The sequence below is a fragment of the Odontesthes bonariensis genome, chromosome 1, assembly GCF_027942865.1.
Source record: "Odontesthes bonariensis isolate fOdoBon6 chromosome 1, fOdoBon6.hap1, whole genome shotgun sequence".
NCBI lineage: Eukaryota > Metazoa > Chordata > Actinopteri > Atheriniformes > Atherinopsidae > Odontesthes > Odontesthes bonariensis.
This window is the reverse complement of record NC_134506.1, coordinates 33,172,014-33,192,380: the sequence shown is the minus strand read 5'-3', so window position 1 is coordinate 33,192,380 and position 20,367 is coordinate 33,172,014. Positions and strand designations below refer to the sequence as shown.

The following is a 20,367-nucleotide window of genomic DNA, read 5'->3' as shown; positions in this document are numbered from 1 at the left end:
TTCATTACTCCATAAGACCACTCACCACTGATTTTCAGTCCAGTTCTTGCGTCAGTTGGCATACCTCAGCCTTTTCTCCCTTTCTCCCTTCCTTAAAAGTGGCTTCTTGACAGCCACCCTTCCTTGGAGACCATTTCTGAGGATGCTTCTGATTAAGTTGATGTATTAAGTGAAAAGGCCAAATGGATTTCTGAGGTTCTGTGTCAGGTCCCTGAGAATTTTCAGATACTGTTTATCAGTTGTAGAAGACCTTTTTTTTTAGACCTGCCACTTCTTCTTTTGTCCTCTTCTTGTCCAGTTTCCTCTTCCTCTAGCTCTTTGGGCATTATCTTGTTGGTACAGAAAATATATTTCATGCCTGTCAGACTGTGTTATTTGGGCATTTTTCATACATTCAACAAAAGAATAGGGAAAAAAAAATGTCTCTTTGTGTCAGGCTGGTTGTAAGAACATGACGAAATAAACAATTCAAAGATTGATTCTTAGCTAAAATGTATGTATAGACATAACACAGGTTCACCCCTTAAGTTTGTTTCTTTTTTATGCTTGAATGATTATAGGTCAGAGTTAAATCGTTTGCTAAACCGGTCCTCTGAAAATGGTCACCTACAAGGACTGAAAAAGCAGATGTCCAAAGAAAACATTTGAAAGACTTTCAGAAAGCTCGCCCTAACCCCGGAAAGAACATGTAATGAAATTACAAGGAAAGATAATAAACTGGTTCATGTTTTTTACAATAGAATAAATGTTTTATGGGTCTCTATAATCTGCACTGCTGGAAAATGTTTTAAATCAATAGAGCTGCTTGGCTGAAAAAACCTGTTATGTAATTCAATCATAATCCTACATCTGCAGTAATTGGTTCATCTGCAAATTACTCTCCTCACAGCATCTTTAAAACAGGGTTGAGGGTTGCTAAAAATGTCCATGAATTCGAAATGAGAACTTTTTTTTTTCCACCTGGGTTGCTTTATCAGGTGCCCTCTTATCCAATAAGCTTTTTTCAAATGCACAATGGAAAACATTTGAAGAGCACAACTAAATTTGTTTAATGTGCAAAAGTGCCATAGCAACGAGTCATATTTAGCTTGCCATAATTCATGATTATATTTTCACAGTGTGGTATCAGATATCACTAACTTCACCAAAATGTCCCCTCCATGAACTAAGTTTTTTTTATAGTGCAGACTTCTTATAGTAAATGTGCAACTGTTCTGCTCAGCAGTCAAAAGCTGAAATGATTTCTACATTTAACCAACTCAGCTTAAGTTAATTGCATCCCTCAAAGCAAACAGGATGAGCTGAAAGAATTGGTACTTACTGTATGTAGAAAAAGAGGATTTGCTGATTTTTTTCTTACTCTGCAACAATAAGGATATCCATAGTAATCAAGTGAGTCCAATAAAACCACTGATAGTACATTAATGAAATAAGCTATGTTACGATTGCTTCCTCAGAGTCTTGGAGAAAACTATTGTATTTGAGGAGCAGTTGTGCTATCCCCAGCTCCATTAAAATTTCATCACCTTTGCACATTTCCATGAATGCCATTATTCAAATTATGTTCAATCATATCAGCTTCTCTGCTTTGCAATGCAGTGTTGCCCATTACAATGACCATGGCAAGATTCCCAAAGTCTAGAGAGGGTCTGCATGTGCTCTGACAGCATGCTTCAGATTCTGAACAGATTCTGAAGTGCTACTGAGTTTGGGGTCTCGGCCTTTGATAATTTGGAAGACTGAGGAAAAAGAAAACTGAAACCTACACATTTGAGACAAACCTCTGCTTTAGTCTGACAAATGTAGGACATGAGTTTTTGAACCGAAGAAGAGGTAAATTGGCTTGGGAGGCAGCTAAACAACAGTTTGTTGTGCATTCATATTCTCTGGGCATATTTGTTATATCTCTCACCAAGATATTTTATACTCCACTATACTCTGTAATGTTTGGATTTAAAATATTAAATTAATTCACCACTGCATTAATTAATAAAAATGTCTGAATACAATTGTTGGCTGAGCATCTGTACATAAAAATGTAAAAGCAATGCATGTCAAAACTTTAACTGATAAACAACAGCTAGTAATTTAAAGTGCTTCATACTGACTTGTTAGCATGTAACCCAGTTAGCTGTGAAATATTCATCCGCTTGAGAAAGCTCCTTCTCTGCTGACCACACAAGTCACCTGCTAACACACTGAGAGCTGCCTGTCTTAACCCTAACCCATGAGCACATTATTATGATTATAGCTGTGATTTCATGATACCTGCTGTTAATAATACATGATAAATAGCTTGATGAATGGAACAAAGCAGTGTGTAATATTAGGTGACCCCATGTTATTAGCTCTGAGAGGAGCCATTAGTGGGTTGCCCTAACCTGCCTTAATGAGGTCTCCCTGCTCCGGGAGTTTAGGGGACGATTGGTGCATACAATAAAGTGGCTGGAGGTTGGAGAACACACACAGTGGTGCTTGTGGTTGTTGTGTTTTAGCTGCTTTCTGGTATTGCAGACTGTTGAGCGAAAACGTCATCTCCTTAATCTGATTGTAATAAAAGGAACGATCGCTTTGTTTGAAGACTGGCACCTGCTCTAAAAAGCATTTTTCTGTAGAAAAAAAAATCAAGCATGGCAACTGAATGACGGATGAATGCAGCAGTCTTTGATCTTTATAAGCTTATCAGACATCCATGTCAAACACAGTTTGATCTGAATAGCTGTTCAACCAATACAAATCCAGCCGTGCATGTTGAACCGTTTAATAAGGAACCATTTAATCAGAGTTAAACAGGAAAAGGAAAAATACATTAGGCATTATGGACTATTATTGAAATGATAATTACATATACAGTGTATAAAAGCTGCATCCATTCTGTATCCAAGATGCAGAAGATTTAACTGACTGATCCAAAATATGCCTAATTTGTGAACATAGAGAAATGGGGCATCTGCTGGTATTTAAGGTCAGATTTCCTGCTGAAAAGTAATATTATGGGCTACATTTCAGAATCTTCATTTTACATATCTTTACCTCTGCCAGATGTGTTTGAAAGTCATCCCAATTGTGGCAACATGGAGATTACCCATAAATTAAAGCTGCCTCCCGTTTACTGTTTCTGTCATTTCATTTTGTGTTGTACTGAACCACAGAGTTCTGTAATGGCAGTCAGATGTGTTACCTGTCATAATACATTTTATAATGCAGTGGAGTCATATTTTACTCCCTCTACAGGGAGACCATGCAGATGACTAACAAACTGCAGTGTTTAGCAGGTTAGATAATTACCATAAGGTCATGAAAATAGCCTGATGTTTTTTAAAAGAGCAGAAATATTCAAACTGTTTCTCAGATAAATATTCTACCCTTTATGCATCCGCAATTGTTGTGTTTCCAGTTGCAAAGGAACACTGACCGCCACAGTTTTGCATATGATAAGCAATAGCTCAGTTCTTGACAGGCATTATGGAACAAAATACTCGTTTTATCACTCAGCATCACAGCTCTGTTGGCACTTTACCATTCTCTCATGTCAAGCGAAAATAACTAATGTCCTTGTCAATCACACAATAAAGTTGAATTTAGAAACATTTCTACATGTGAGTGAGAAATCACAAGCTGTGGAACAAAGGAAACAAAAAGGAAGATAATGAGACATAAGTAACGGCACTTCATGAGTCGATGCTCAGATGAAAGAGTGCCTTGAAGATTAACAAAGCTGTACATACTGATAAATGTTGAGATATACTGAGTCATAAAGTTAATTAATCAATTCAAATAAATGACAAGTTGTGTAACTTCATGTTAAAGCTCTCTCCAAATTCAATAAAATTCATTTTTATTTATATAGCGCCAAATTCAACAAATGTCATTTCAAGGCACTTAAATGAATGAGGGGAAGGTAGGAGGACTTCAATCACAGAAGGCGCAAAAGAGATTGCACCCTGTTGCTGTGAGGTGACGGTGCTAACCACCACACCACCGTGCAGCCAATTTAGAAGAATTGTAAAGTGAATTGAAAAATTTGCATAGAAACATGTGTAAGACAATAGTTTTCTCAAATATGTTATAGACTATTTTATATTAGATTGGAGTTAGACTGTCAAACAGAATTTCATGTCTTAGACAGGCCTACTACAATGCATTCCGTTTAACCTAGCTATCCATGCCAATCAGATGTGTATCTGACATGTTAGCTAACTGTTCTGCTTTATGCACAGTCCCTGGATGCCTGAATCTGCAGAAATTGGGCTGCTTACTTATAATGCAAAGTGTAAAGCAGTACTGAGATGAAGGAGAAATGCTGGATTAATTTGCAGATGTGGATAGGGCTACTACCAGCTCAGATAATCAGATTTATGATTAGTGGATTGAAGAATCAAGTTGGCGATTTGGCACCTCGATTGTTACAAACTGTATGTGCATGTATTTACTGGATTAACGGAAAGCATGTGTGAGTAACACCAATTTTTTGAGGAGCCAGTACTGTATTACAGAGGTTGGAGGGCTATGCACCTGCTCAAAGAACCAAGGTGAGAGAAGGTATTGCCATTAGTGTTTCCTTGGTGGATTGATTTTGTGATTGACAATTGAGGATAATTGTCAACACCATTTTTCACCTGGCAGTTTTACAAACTTTCACCAGAGAGAACAGAGAAATGGATGCCCTGCTGCCACAGATAATCATCGCTGAATTGACATTCTGTGTGCTATATCAGCCGAGACTTCAACTACACAGAAGTATATGATCACCAATGTGATTTAAGCTTCAAAGTTTGAGATTGTTGATGACTCAGTCCACAGCTGGTATGTGACCAAGCTATTTCATATCTACAGTGTGCATTTGTGATTTTACATCTGAGTAGTTTGGTTCAATTAAAACATATATTGATCTGTTTGCGTCACTGGTGGTGGTATGAAGAGGAGAAGGATCCAAAGTGCAGACACAGATATGCCAGGGCCCTCATTTATCATTAGTGCGTAGAATCCCTTCTAAATCCTGTCGTATGAGTGAAATTTAGAATGTGCCCAGTACAAAAGAATCGGCATTCATCAAACGTTCTTACACAGGTCGTACGCACACCGGTAGGTAATCTGCAATGATAAATACCACACCTGCCAGTTCACCTTGCGCGGGCACGATCAGACTCATTTGCATCATGGAACGCCCCCAATTAACCATATATGGCACCAACATTCCCTTTAAAAGCCACCGGAACTCGCAATTAAATCCTTGGTGGAATGATGGAGAGGCGCGCCAAAAAGCGAAACTTTTCGGAGACTGAGATAGAGGCTCTGGTAACAGAGGTAGGACAACACCAAAAAATCCTATTCGGCACCTTAGATGGTGGGGTAACGAACAAAAAATAAATATCGCGTGGGAGAAGGTGGCATTGGGCGTAAATGCTGTGGGATCTGCACAACGGACCGTGGCAGAAATTAAGAAAAAATGGTTTGACGTTAAACTAAACGCCAAAAAATGTGTAGCTGCTCACAAGAGGGCTGTTGTGTTGACCGGCGGAGGCCAAAAGAGCGAAAAACTGTCGGACATGGATGAACAAATTGCAGGCATAATTGGAGACTCTGGATGCTCGGGCTTAAACTCCACAGCCGGCGACACCGACCTCGAACCCACAGTGACGAAGCCAAGTACTGAATCACACGTCCAAGATGAAGGTAAGCAGTCTTTACACACATTTATTAGAAATAAAAGTAGAACCACAGAAGTCCAACTAATTGTATAAACGTTCAAACAGAAATTGTTAATTAACGCATCTGCCTCTTTTACGCAGACACGTGCCCTCCTTTCGTGGTGATAGAGCTGGTGCCAGAGGAGCCTGACATGTCGTCCTCATCCTCCTCTTTGCGGCAGGCCAGGGCACCAAGGGTCTTGACGGAGGAGGTCCTGCAGAATCAAGAGGACATAGCGGGGGCAGTCAGAGACATCAATGGGCAACTAGGAAATCTGATCAATGTGCTCACAGATATCAGTGGGTCACTGAAGACCATTGCATCGTGTGCATCTGAAATGTTGAATAAAATGTGAAGTGTCAACCGTCTGAGCTCAGTCATTGTGCAACACACACACACACACTGGGTAAATTATATGCCTAACATGGGTAGACTTGCCTAAAATCCCTCTATTATCCCTGCTCTCATCCGCATGGCACCAGGGGCAATGGCCTCTGCGCAAGGCTCTCCAGCTTCCAAACGGTCTTCTGGTCTAGGTGGTTCCTGCAGGGGGATGCCTCTTCTGATGGCCAAATTATGAAGCACACAGCACGCCGTCACAATGTTGCACACTTTTTCAGGGCGATATTGGAGCGTTCCCCCCGCGCTTGACAGGCACATCCACCTGCACATCGACCGGCCTTTCAGCAAACCATTCGTGCGCTCTATGGTGACTCTGGTGCGCGCGTGGGCCCGGTTGTAAGCTTGCTCCTGCTGTGTCTGCGGGTTAGTTAGTGGAGTCATGAGCCATTGTTTCAGCGGATAGCCTTGATCACCTAGGAGGCAAGTAGCATTGCATTCATTAAATTCACATGTTGCAGTACAGCTTGAAACACATAACCATACATATAACCAATGTTGCAAACATGCTGCGCAACACTCACCAATAAGCCATCCATCTTCAACAGCTCCTTCTTGTAAACGAAGGCCCACGGAGCTGTTCTGCAAAATAAAGGAACCGTGCGTCCCCCCTGGCCATCGGGCAACAACATTGAGAAGCAGCATATCACTGTCGCATATAAGCTGTACATTAATGGAGTGCTTCCCCTTCCTATTCACGAAGTTGTATTCGTGCTGTGATGATGCTTTTAGTGCAACGTGAGTGCAGTCTATTGCTCCTATGACGTTGGGGAACTGCGCGATACCATAAAACCCTCGCTTAATGTCTGCCTGGCGTGGACCCCCATAAGGGAATCGAATGTAAGTCGGTGCCAAAGAAATAATCGCATCCAACACTATGGGCAGAATTCGGCTCATGGACGGCTGAGAAATGCCGCATCGATCTCCTACCTCGCGCTGAAACGTACCTGTAGCCAAAAAGCCCAGAGTGGACAGCACCTGTATATGCACAGGTATGGCTTGCGTGCGCTTAGTTTCTCGCTCGAGAAATGGCCCCAATTCACGGCAGAGGTCGAGCAATATATGTTTTGGAAATCTGAACCTGCTTACAAGCCACTCACTACTTTCTGCCAATAAATCTGCACGCTCCCTCCCTTTTCCAGATCCTCAAGCAATGCAAGATGGGCCATGTTGCGTTCTGAATGGCATGTCCTACGTGTGCCTTTTATACCCATATCAATTAAACTAGGCTGATTATTGTCAGGTCTTCTGGTGAAACAATTATTGTTACACTCTGAATGAAATGCAATGAACGCCAGGTAGGTCTAATGCACCGTGCTTTGGAATTGCATAGGCTACACGGACCCAAATGCCGTCAGACATACTGTAATGCAACAATTGAATGAACATTGTAATATTCCCCTGTGCAGCGATCAACACCATTTGCAGTTTTGTAATTCTACCACTAGGCAATGTGCGTAAGCATGGTCAAAGCTGTGCGTAGATTTAGGCACATTTCTAAGTTCAATAAATCCCACACTTTGCTCAGGAATGATCGCACGCACGCTTTACGCACAGATCTGTTCCTAAGAATGCTTGATAAATGAGGGCCCAGGATTTTGAGGGAAAACTAAACTAGGTTTATGAAAACAGTAACAAAAAATATTGTCCTATCCAGAACACCAAAAACAAAACCTAAGAACTGAGAAACTCAGCTGAGAATGAATGGCATGACAGAAAGTAGCAATAGGAGCTATGGCAAGAATCTAGAAAGGACTGAAGGAAATCAAAGGGAATATATACTGAGGAAGATAATGAGTAAGTGACTGCAGCTGTGAGTAATTGACTAGCTGGCAGGTGTGGCAGAAGGCGCTAAAGACCAGAGCAAGAGGGAACAGAGGAAACTATGGAATAAAGACCAGAATAAATACAGGACTGAGGACATGGAATTCAAGCAAACAGAAAACATAGAATCAAATGATCAAACCAAGAAAACACTAGAAAAACTAAAAAAACAAGAACAGAAGACAAAACTTCAGACCATGACAGTTTGCCCCCTTAATACACATTATTTGAAGTACAGAGAACACTCTCATTTTCTCACAGTTTTGAAACCTAATCTTACACACACATATATATATATATATAAATAAAAACTATCTATAGAATTTAATACATTTACTTGTCATTTGTTTAAATTATGCATGTTTGGCTCTATGGTAAGTTTTTTTTTGTAATATGACCAACTCAGAATGGAGATTTCTTTGTGCTTCAGACACACTTTAAATGGTCTGTATCTGCATAACACCTTTTCACCTTAACTAAGTTCTACAGAGCACTTTACAGTGTATTCTCTTTCACCCATCAACTACAACAGTAGACCCATCAAAAGGATCTGACAGAAAGATGAATCATAGATTTGTGCACATAAGCATTTGTGTTTATCTTTACATGACTAGACACACAAGATATATGAGCATCAGTTTGACAGAATATCACAATGGCAATCATAGTGTTTGCTGAGTTTTGTGCTACACACCCTCATATAGAATGAATAGATAATAGGGTTGTCATCTGCAGTCACGGCCTATTTGTCTTTATCTAGGGATTCTATTTCGTAAAATTTTGTATTTATTCTTTATGTGACATTTGTTTTTTTGTGCTTTTGTCGTCAAAAGACAAACCTTATTGTGTAAAACCGAAAATCAACTATTGTCTCTTTAAACAAAAACAGTCTGAAGAAGAAGACATCGATGTGACAAGTTTGCAAGGTGACATGTTGACATATTATTATTGTTGTTATTATTTGAGGTATTATTTTGTGGCAGAGACTTTCTTCCCGCTGGTGTCAGGTGATTGACAGTCAGCACAGCATAAAAGAGCCCGTTGGCTGGGATGAAAACTCAAAATCCAGCCATGAAAATGGGACAACAAAACTGACATGGAACCAAAATAACAGACACTTCCGCCTAATTAAGGCATCCAATGTGCAATGATTAAATGATCTGGTTTGTGCGCACTCCCACACCAAAGAAATACACTACAATAGATGGATGAATACTGCAAGGATTGATTTGGGGTCTTAATATTTTTTCAGATTGTGTGTGAATACTGAGGGAAGGCATCATACCATCATGGTCCACACGTTTACAAGAAGATGGAGATATATAGTGGTCATCTGAAACAGAAAGGAAGAAGAGGCAGGAACATTACTCGTCAGTCATGTGACAGACCCTCATTACATTCACACGTCTCCAAACCACAGACGCTTTCAAGTGTTTATTACACTGGGATTCAGGGAGAAATCGATCTAAAATGACAGCTGTTGGGTCCTGTCCTGCAGAGAGGGAAGTTGACCTGTACATCATTGCTGCCTCAGTGACTGATTTACTATACTGTGTTCAGCTGTCCAAGGAAAGTTGAATAATGGCATCTTTTGGTGCTTGCACTTTCAAAAAAAGTTAAAAAGAAAGACGGCAGATCAAGGAAGTTTTAAGACATGCAAAGTAAAGACCGTGCACATCTGTGCTGTGGGTTGTTGGAACTCAGTTGTTCACGTATACAAATACGCAGACAAATGGGATAAACCGAACAGCTTTAAAAGAACAGCAACATCTTGTGAAAGTGCTTCTTGCAGCAAATGAAACTATATATTAGCAATGACAGAAAATAAAGTTCCTCATCCCAAAATACTACAATGATAACGATACAAATTTAGTAGCTAGCAGTCCTGACAGGAAAAGAGGTACAGAGCATACTACAAATTGCAGCGCTTGCTCCTTTGCTTTATGCAGAACACTCCAATTTGACTATATATTGTAGCTACCAGAAGGATACAGAAATGAACAACTGCATAAAGCAACACTTCCAGAATGCATTGTGCTGTTGTGAGTCTGTGGGGAACCCAGTGCATAGCACAGCTGTTAAGTACTTTTAGCAAAGCTATTGTTCAGTGAAACAAAACAGCCTATTCAGCTTGGCTGGTTTCCAGAGTGCTCCTATAGCGGCCAAATGTTTATCATTGTTTTGACACTGCATAGGACAGAACAGCATGTGGTATGTCTATAGATAGCGTTGAGTTTTGTGTGTGTGTGTGTGTGTGTGTGTGCGTGTGAAAGGAAAGTGAGGTTAGGGTTGGAGAGTGCGTTAATGCCACAGGAACAAATTATTGCTATAGTGTAACCGACTATTTGCCATGCTCTTTGACATGTCCCTTTAAAATGCACCCTTATTTTCCCCTGCTTAATTCCTCATGGGGATTAAGTAGAAGAGAACTTAAAGATCATGCAGAAAAATCTGTTCTTTCGAAATTCATGTATCTTAGTGTTGTAGCAACAACAAAAACATGTGTTTTAATGTGCTCTCCAACCCTAACCTCACTTTTTCTACAAAATGATCTCTGCTGTCTCTAATAACGGACGTTTCCTCTGCCCTTGAAGCCTCCAGAACTGAGTCAGTCGTCGGCATAACAGTATAGGACAGAAATGAAAGGTGGTACATTATCTGTTCTGACTGCAGTCCGATAGCTGCTGCTGCACTGATTGTGCTTCCACGCTCTCCTTACACATTTAATCTCTTCATCCTAGCTGTGTGTAAAGCCAGGACAGTTCTGCTTTATTCTAATTGCATACTTTCGATTAAAAAAGCTTGTTTTCCTTGATTACTTTGATGTTGAAATGGGACCAGGGGAGCAATTCACATTCATTCGGCAGAATACCCCCCACCCCCCTCCTTCACTCTTTGTGCTAACAGCAGAATTCCTATTTATATATTGGCAGTGGAACTAAATTACTGCAAACATTTCTGTGGGCCAGCCAGGCATAACAGATTGGCAGGGTCCTGTATTATATCAGTGCCCCCTACTGGCTGTCTTTGGAAATACACTTTTATTCATCCCATGCTTGTATGGCATGAAGGGTTTGGACAAACACAGTGGAATGGTCTCCTTGACTCTTTTCTGGGCTGCTGGAAGATTTAATAAAGGAATCATTGATGACTGGGGCTCCTCTGCCTGTGTGCCACCATGTGCACTTACCAGGAATGAATCCACTTCACCTCTACATTTTTGGCATTTAGACAAGTGCTTTTTTTTAAAGGAAAACTTAATTTAATCTCGCAGGCTCCATCTTCAAAATCCATGACATTACATGTATTTGCAAACATGAAGTGCTCTTTTTGTAACGCCAAAGTGCTTTCTAAGATCATAAAAAACGGAGCAAAGGAAAGCAATTCAGACCAGATAGTAAAAGCAGATCTGGATGAGATATGAATCAAAGGGGAGGGACTGACATCTTTAAAGAGATGAGTATTTAAAAGAAAGAGAGCTCCCAGAGGAATAAACTCCAGGGGTGAGGGTTGAATGGGGATGAAGAAAGAGGAGTGATCATTCCCAATCTAAGTCTATGCTAAATACTAAATCGTACTCATGTAGCAGGGTTTAAAGCTCAACAATCCATAAAATAAAAACACAAGGAGCTGAGTAATAATAAATGTAATAATACATTTATTTGTATAGAGTATCATTCATGGCCTTAATTGAGCACCGAGGCAGGTCTGCAACTAAGAGCGTGGGCTGACTTTCCTGCTGAGACATGAGCGTTTTTCCCAAGGGTCCCATCACACACCACGACAACACTGGCAAACATCAAGGGGCTTTTGCTCTTTTAAATTTCTATTCTGTCTCTGTTTTACTCTCTCCCATATGTGAAAGAATGAGTCGCACCAAATGTAACAAACAACAAAAAAATTGGTCTATTAGCTCTCAAGTACATGTCAATTAGGAGTGCTGATCTCTAGGGTGCTGAGTTGCAGCAAAAGCTTGGAGATTAAAGCCATAATGTGTAATATTTCACGTTGTCTATTAACAAATTTGAGTCTTATCATTCACAAGTATTACCTCAATCGTTATTAATTACCTCCATCACAAAAGTGCAGTGTTCTTATATTCTTTATTTTCAGCATACGAATGTACATAAGAGTGTTACACTCCAATGAATGTCTCCATGTTGCTCCGCCATTTTAAAACTACGGGATTTGTAGAAGGACATGTCATCAGCTTCGCATTTTCCGTTTCCAATGTGGAAACGGAAAATGCGAAGCTGATGACATGTCCTTCTACAAATCCCGTAGTTTTAAAATGGCGGAGCGACATGGAGACATTCATTGTCCGTGAAATATTACACATTATAGCTTTAAAGCAAAAGGTTTGAAAAGACACATTTTTTAGCAGTTTATCTCTCCAAAGACAAATAAACAATGACAGCGACAAGAGTCACGCACGAGAAAGTTCTCCTCATGCTGAACTGTGCTGTAATTACTGCAGACATACCCAGGGCCAAATGCAGCCAACCTAACAGTGTGGCAAATGAGATATGCTCCATATTGAAATATGGATCTTGCATTGATTATGAATTGGATATTATTACATTAGATTTTACATTACGGTCATTTTGCAGACATCGGTAGGCAAAAGAACTCCAGGTCATAAGAAATCATAAGTGCATTTCCTTCCAAAACCAAACAGCTAAGAGCATAACTAGTGCTAGAGTAAGTGCGATAAGTTAGGTACCTAGACAAATGGGAAGACAATTTAGAAAACAAAGACAATTTAGGAAACAAATTTAAAGCATTATTAAAAGCAATGTTATTATGAGCCTTGCTGCTAATGAACACAAAGAAATGCGATACAAGCCTTTTAGAGACATTGCGCTATCAGTAAAAGTACAGGATGATTTAAGGCTCTTTTGTGAAAAGCAAATGCCACCAGTAAAATGTCATAAAATGTCCACTATAGCCTCAGAACAGAAAAATGTTTCCCCTCAAATCACATTCACGGGACAAAAAACATCTTATCCTCTAAGCATTTAAAATTATTTGTGTTTTTCTTATTTCTTGGCGAGAGACCTCCTCATTTTTATAGAGTAGATCTAGTGACAAGCACCTTCCTTGCTCCGTGTCAAAGCCAGTGTCAGCTGCATCTTGGGATGAGGTTGTTCGTCTTCATTAGCATCCAGTGTTTCTTCAGTGTTTTCATTAGCAAGGTCCCCTCCTGTATTTGTCAACAGTAGTGAAAGGCCAGAGACGCAACAGAATCTGGGTCACGCTTTAATCGTTTTCATGCTATCTCTACCGCTCTCCGAGGTGTTTGTCTTCCATTAGGCGAGGAGAGACTTTCCCACACTGGGGGTTTCTTGAGCAGCTGGTGCAGCACAACCCTCCCCGTCTCGAGAACGGAGGGAAGAATGAAGCTGTTGGGCTTTGCTCCCAAACATTCCTCGTCTCCCACCTGCACGATGGCTTTTCTGCAGGATGGCAACAATGAGATCCAGATATGGTGAGGTGCAATTCGCTCAGTTTGGGAAAAATCAGGTACACAAACACACACTCAGTTTTAGCGGCGCAAACAGATTTAAAAGTCTGATGTGGATACTTGTGTTGCACTAATGGAAGCTGTGAGGAGATGTCTATTATATAAAAAAAAGAAAGGTTAGGTATTTACCAATTTTAATAAAATTTCAAACAGGGCATCTTTGAATCACTGTCTTATATACATAGTTTTAAGATCATATAATGTGCTTTGTGCCTAGAAATGTCATTTTGTTTCTCTTTTAAAATGTAATATTGAATTTACATTATGTCTTTCCCTAAACAAGAGGTCATGGAGGGAGTTCACTCTCAGAAAAAAACAATGCACATGAGTACTCCTGGAGAACAATAAAATTACCGTGTGTACAAGAACCTCCATAATGGCTAAATCCATTTGACACACTTATATAGATCTGCCTGATGGTCGTCATGTTCTATTGTCAGTCTCCAATATGCTCATCCACACAACAGTGCTAATACATAATTACCATACATATTGACCCCTAATTACACTGCATTTGAGGGGGGGGCACTATTTGCATGTGTTGCTGACTATAATGCAGAGGAATTAGGGTACTGTCAGCAGTTTAAGGAGCCTGTCACCTACTATTTTAATCTTCTCTGTGGAACTGCATCACTATTCCTCGCTCTCAACAAAAATGACTGTAGATACTGCTCTCGGTGTGTAAGTCCCAGTTATAAGTAGCTGTGATTTAAGCTCCTTCTTAATTAACCTTGTTCTCAAATTTCTTCCCCCCTCTAATTTTAAGGAGAGACAATGAAGATGCTTCACCGACATGCATGTAGGAGTGAGTCTTTTAGCGATATGGCGTATCTCACTGTAGGCACACTAGCCAAGTCAATATGAGATAGACAGAGAAGATAATCTAAAATCATTAATCTCCTCACTGACCGTAAATGCATTTATTTTGGATGTGCTTAGCTCAATGGGTAGACCATGGTATTGTGCAACCCCCCTTCTCACATTTTTTTTTAGGTACTGGTATTGCCAGCTATGTTAATAGTGTTGCAGTTTCAGAAAATATGAAGTCTCATCTTATTACAACAACTACAGCATTGGTTTGTTGGCTGATGGTATCGGTGGAAACAGCATCACACCATTAAATTACCAAAAACGATTTTAGGTTAAGGGATATTGAACCATAGAGAGTACAGAGAAGGTATGTAGCTTATAGGATAGAAAGAATAGAGCCAGGAGTGCCAACATTTCTATATTTAGGGAAAAACGGTTCGGGAAAAATACATTGCTCAATTTAATTTCCAACCCAGTCACTAGGAAATAAGGCATGTAAAACCATTTGTGCATCCATTACACACATGGCAAAAATGTGAAGGTGTAAAATGGTATTATATGTTCCTGCAGACTGGCTGGTGTGCAAACAATAGTAGGGAAAGTGAAACGTTTGTTGTAGCTGTTTCATTTATTGCTGGATATAGAATACAATGATATTTTAATGTTTATTATTTTGATTGTAAAAAACATTCACTTTTGGAGTTACACATTTAGTGGTTTGTTGAGTTTGTCAGAGTATTAAATCTCCCAAAAGTTGTTGTGGTCAGTCTATCAATTCTTTGTAGAAAGTGAATAAAGCAGAGATGTACTTAAAATGATATTCCGAGAAACTGTTGGTTTGATAGTGATTAACTAAACATCAAGATCATGTTAGCTCTCAAGAAAAGCACTGTGCTCAGTGAGTCTAGACTAAATAGCTGGAGGCAGGGCATCAGAATCAGGTCAGTCTGTTTGCTGATCAGTCCTGAGCCTCCAGAGAGCCACCAAGCTAAAAGTGCTGTGCAGGAGTGTGGGGGGTCTTTTTTAGAAAAAGTGTAGGTACCCCTTGCACCGGGCCAAAATCACCAGCATGATTTATAAATGCAATAAAGATTTCTCAGAAAACTTGATCTTTATGGTTAAAGCTGACAATGCTATAAAGATAAAGTCCATTACACAGACATTACTGTGCTTTAGGTTGCTACCCACCCATCCATTTTTACGAAGCCATGTGTCCAGTTGTAAGCTAATTACAAGTCTTTTATCTAGTTCCTGGGGAAAGTATTACAATGTCTATCAAGCATAATGATACTGTGAAAATGTATGTATCTTCTGGTTCTTGGTGATGAATTGCACGTCAAAGCCCTACAAAGTAAGTTTTCTACATTATATTTTGAAACAAAAATGTGGACAACCATTCCTAGTTGGCAAAGTTTAACATGTGGACAGCTGCAGAAACTAGTGCAGATGGCACATCGCATTCAAATGGGTCTCCTATTTGAACAGGATGCCCTGCTGCTTTGCTCCTGCTTGACATGTGGCAGCAGAACTTTCTAACATGTTAGGCAAAAGAGCATCTCACTTTTTTAACATCTTATATTAAATTAAAGAAATATAGAAACACAGCTGTTTGGCATAACAATAAAGTCGCATTAATATAGATTCAATGGGCATAAAACACCAAAGAAGAAGGAAAAGAAAAAGAAGAAGCACGTAACTCCAATGTTATGCTAACAGTACTGCAATGTTCTGAATGATATGGAAGGAGAAAGACAGAGCTCAGCTGCGAGCGATAAAAAAAACATTTGAAAGCAGATATCTTGACTCAACAGCCAAATTAAAGTCCAGGTAAAGGATTCAATGAGTAAGGCTAAGAACTAAATCAAAAGGGATTTCAGTCTGATTTGACTGCTTATATTTATTAATAAGAATCAAGCTACATGTACCCATATAGTAAATTAAAGAAGCTAGACAATGAGATTGAATTGAATTTGATATTTATCAATCACAAAGGGAAGTATGGCTGCAGTGTCAATCAAAATAATAATAAAAAAAACATACATAATAAGAACAAATAAAAGGGAAGGTTATGTATTTCATCTGAAAGATTCCCATCTCCCAGCATGGATTTTAAAAAAGGAATTTGGGATCCATCTTTAGATGTATCAAGTCTGCCATAAACTCCATAGTCCACGTTGCTGTAGCCTGCTCCATCTATGTTGTTAGAGTAAAGCTGGATTTACAGTTGACGCGCCTGTCACGGCGGTGGCGGACCGTGACGTCAAAATGACGTTTCAGGCTTGGCGCTTCCCTTGAAAAGACGGCGCAGCGCGTTGTCGTGCACCAGTCGATTTTTGTAACTTGGCGACAGACAACAGACCGGATGGACCGTTGTGAGACCAGGCTCAGTCAGGAGGTGTGTTTGTACAGGCAGCTGTATGAAACTGCAGTGAAACAGCACAGGGAGCACGTAAACTCCCAAAACTAGTGCACAGAGATTGGCAGAACTTTGGGGAAAGAGGTAGCCTGGCTGACGCGTCCACAATCTCGATGAGATGGTGGTCTGGGAACTAGGTGTGCGTTTTCTCGTATTTGAGGCGTGGTTTACGAATGCCTAGAGCCGTTTATTGGGCGCTACGAATGTCTATCAAATGACGTCAGGTTCTTCCCATGCTGCTTTGCGCGCGATTCATAGCCAATTGTATCACTTATACCAGATGACGACAGAAATTCGACGAGGAAGAAGAAAAAAAATGGAAAATAAAAGTAAACTTGCGCTCTAAGCTACTTAAATTTAACAAAGTAGGCCTATATGCTATATTATACATGAATTTTTATGTTATAGAGTTGTGAATTTATTTTAATAATGGAGAAATTGAGCAGCCCTGCTTTGTTGTCTACAGTAGTAGATCAACCCTCATCTTACTTTGAAGCTCCCAGCTCCCAGAAGTGACGTCAACGAAGCTTTAGCAGCAGAAAAGCTATCAGGCTTGTGTTGATGATAATAATAAACTCCTGGACTATGTACAAACTTCCAAATGCATCGTTTTGTGAGTACAGACCATATTTGTACAACTGTAGAAGTTTGGTGTCATGACATGTGATTCTAGTGTGGTAATTTTGGAGATACTGCCAGGGTCAGTTAGCGCTTGTACTAAGCTATTCGGGATAACTCGGTAACTCAGCTGATGTTCAGCCAATATCGGAAAAACTTCGGGTGGGCTACTTGGCTGGATATCACGGTTCAAATGACCCTAGGGTGAATCTACTCCGAAACACTTTCTAAGGCTGCATTGAACGGTAACGTTGTGTCCGCTGTCATGTTGGATTAACGCTCTACAAGCTTCGGTGTAGCGCATAGACGTCATCGTCTTGCTGCCCCCCCGTTCTGTGATTGGTTCCCAAACTCTAGCAAAAATAAGGGCGGTGGTTTCCAGGCTGACTTTGCAGTGAGAATGAAATCGAGCGCAAAGCAGCATGGGAATTCCCAGGCTAGGAAAGAGGGAGAGTTCTGTAAGAATGTGTGGAGGAAGCTACGGGACAGATACGTGAAGGCAAAGAAGAGGGCAGAGACTCAAAAAGTGGTGATGCCGGGGGCTTCAAACCTTCACCTCTATTAACTGAATCAAAAAATTAAAATGATCCGAATACTGCAGCCGTATCATTAATTACAGTATTCTTGCTCTTGACAGAGGCATTGTTTTCTTCTCCATTTCGTGGTTGTAGAGTAGAGGTAACCTTCACGTAGCAGCGCCACCTCTGTGACGGAGAAAATTGCAACTACTGGCGCATCGACTTGTGCCACTATATATTGCGGGCACGAAATCGTGACGTCATCAACACCGCTCGCGCTAGCAGACACGGCAACCATGCTAGAGCCTTGACTCTGGCATCAGTATGTGGTCATCATAAAATACTGGACTGTAGGGATGTGACCACAGACACAGGATTTCAAACTCTCTTATATTGTGAAAAATAGAGAGATTCACTTAAGGTTTTTAGGGTTAATGAGCACTCTGCTAAATGATTGGCAACTGAATCTAAAAACCATTAATTTATAAATAAAAAGGTTCTAATCTCCTGCTTGGATGAGCTTTACATGTTTTTAGATATGACTGTGTAGACGTATTTGTGTTGAAGCACAAAATTAGTCAATCATTGTTCTTTAAAGTTTTAAATGATTAGTTAATGTAATATACATATACCCATACAGTATGTTCACTGACACAATATTTTGTTGCCAAAAAATTGTACTTTTCATGCTGGCTATGAAAAGGTCCCATTCAGGATAAGAACTCCAGATTAATATTTTTTCTATTAAATGAGCTAAATTTGTATTAATGTAACCATTTCTGGAAATCACCTACAACTATAGGTATGTGTGTGTGTTTCTCCTTTCCACCTCTGCAAGAAAGTGGTGATTATTCCTATTAGATTTGTGTTGTGTTTCAGGCAGAGTAATAGCAGTGTCATCTGCCAATGTTATTTCATGCTCCGTTGGGTGTGAATCAATTTCATTCCGGGGAACAATTACTGAAGATTGCAGATTTTTTTTCCTTCCTTCCAATCATAACATTTGAATCAAATCATTTTGCTCTGCTCAACATACAGTGCCACAATCAAAACACATCAGATGCTCTGTGCCGTGATCATGTGATGTCTGTGACATATTGTCTCAGAGAGACAAGCTGCTTTTTGCAAATGGCTGTTTGTTTCTGTTTGCCCCAATTTAAAACCACTGAAAAAATATTCCCAGTATTTTTCTTCTGTTTTCTTTGGCGTGGTAAATGCCTTTCCTTACACCGGTGATCTCTGACTCAGACCATTTACAATGTTGGGGCAGGCCAGTCAAACATTACAAGGAACGGATGGGAGACAAAGCCTAACACACTCTCCCATTACTCACATAAAGAATGTCAGCTTCTGTGATGGACAGAGAGCCTGGATTCCAGAGGCCTAGTTGGGCCAACTCTGACAGTTATTTCTGGCCTAAGAATTGGAATGTGGCAGTTTTGGGAGAAGACCAGTCTTCACAAGGAGCCATGCTTCAACAGTTAAAGAGCCTGATCAGTCTGATGTTGTACACTTACATGGGAGCTGTCATTCAAATCCAGCTACCTCTAACTAGAGGAAAGGGTTCATCCATGGATCACTGAACAACACAGACAGGCCCACTTCATTTAGAATTTTTCACTGGCTTTTAGTTTGACATGGATGGGTATACAGAGAAGGTTCAGGATCAAGGTAAGCATAATCAAACTGACAAAGTTTTAATGACACGGAAGCATTTAAAGTTAGTAGTTTATTTGGTTTCTAGCCAGACGTCTGCCTATTTGTTACAAGGATAAATGAAAGTGATAGTGGTGCATCTTGTAGATTACTGTTGGAACCAGGCAACCTGCATTATCCAAGGACACGCTTCTTAAAGAATGATTGCATACATTTGTTTGTTTGTTTTGTTTGTTTCTTTATTTGTTTCAAATCTGTATACAGAATAGTTTCACAATTAGCTACAACACTACGATTTGAAAAGGGGATGGAGGAAGCTTTGCTTTTAATATGTCCTCACTCAACCGCTCACAACAAAACAAACATAAAAACACAATTCACTACAATAACTCTCAACACAAACACAGGACAAAGACAGAGACACAGACAGGCCCAGACAAACTCCAACCCTACACCCCTCTCCCCACAGAATATGTGTATCTACATATACATACATACATATGTATACACATACACACAGTGGCAGCTCCTCCATAGGGGCAATTTGTGCGACGCACTACCAAACACGGAGTTTTTTTTTTTTTTTTTAATCTAGTTGCTAAGGCGGGACTGATCTACTGTAGGCAAACTGATTGTATATGTCATTGTCCAATCAGATTAAGGTCGTGCCTGGTGTTGCCACGCCCATTTGGGGCGATTTCTGTCAGGGTCGAATTTGCACCAGGAAGCTCCCATTGACATGAATGGTACGTCAGTTTTTTTCAAAAATCCTGCTCCCAATGCATTTTCTATGAGAGTTTATGTGCTCGCACAAACGACGCACAACGTGCTTTCGTCATATGTCTGTTGCGCGGGACCATGAACATTCTACGTTGTTGTTGTAACATTGTGGTTTTCAATAAAGAAAAAAA

At 40.1% G+C, this 20,367-nt stretch overlaps 1 protein-coding gene across 5 annotated transcripts in view; it reads right to left on the bottom strand.

Moving 5' to 3' along the window:
* The window catches only part of tox3 (TOX high mobility group box family member 3), a 194,944-nt gene that overhangs the window by 144,407 nt on the left and 30,170 nt on the right, over positions 1-20,367 (bottom strand). For 3 of the 5 annotated variants that reach the window (XM_075464767.1, XM_075464787.1, XM_075464796.1), the window contains one exon: positions 9,200-9,247. The exons of the other annotated variants lie outside the window; for them this stretch is intronic. In XM_075464767.1, the coding sequence (XP_075320882.1) occupies positions 9,200-9,247 (48 nt within the window). The remainder of the gene's footprint in view (positions 1-9,199; positions 9,248-20,367) is intronic. 5 annotated transcript variants of the gene reach the window in all.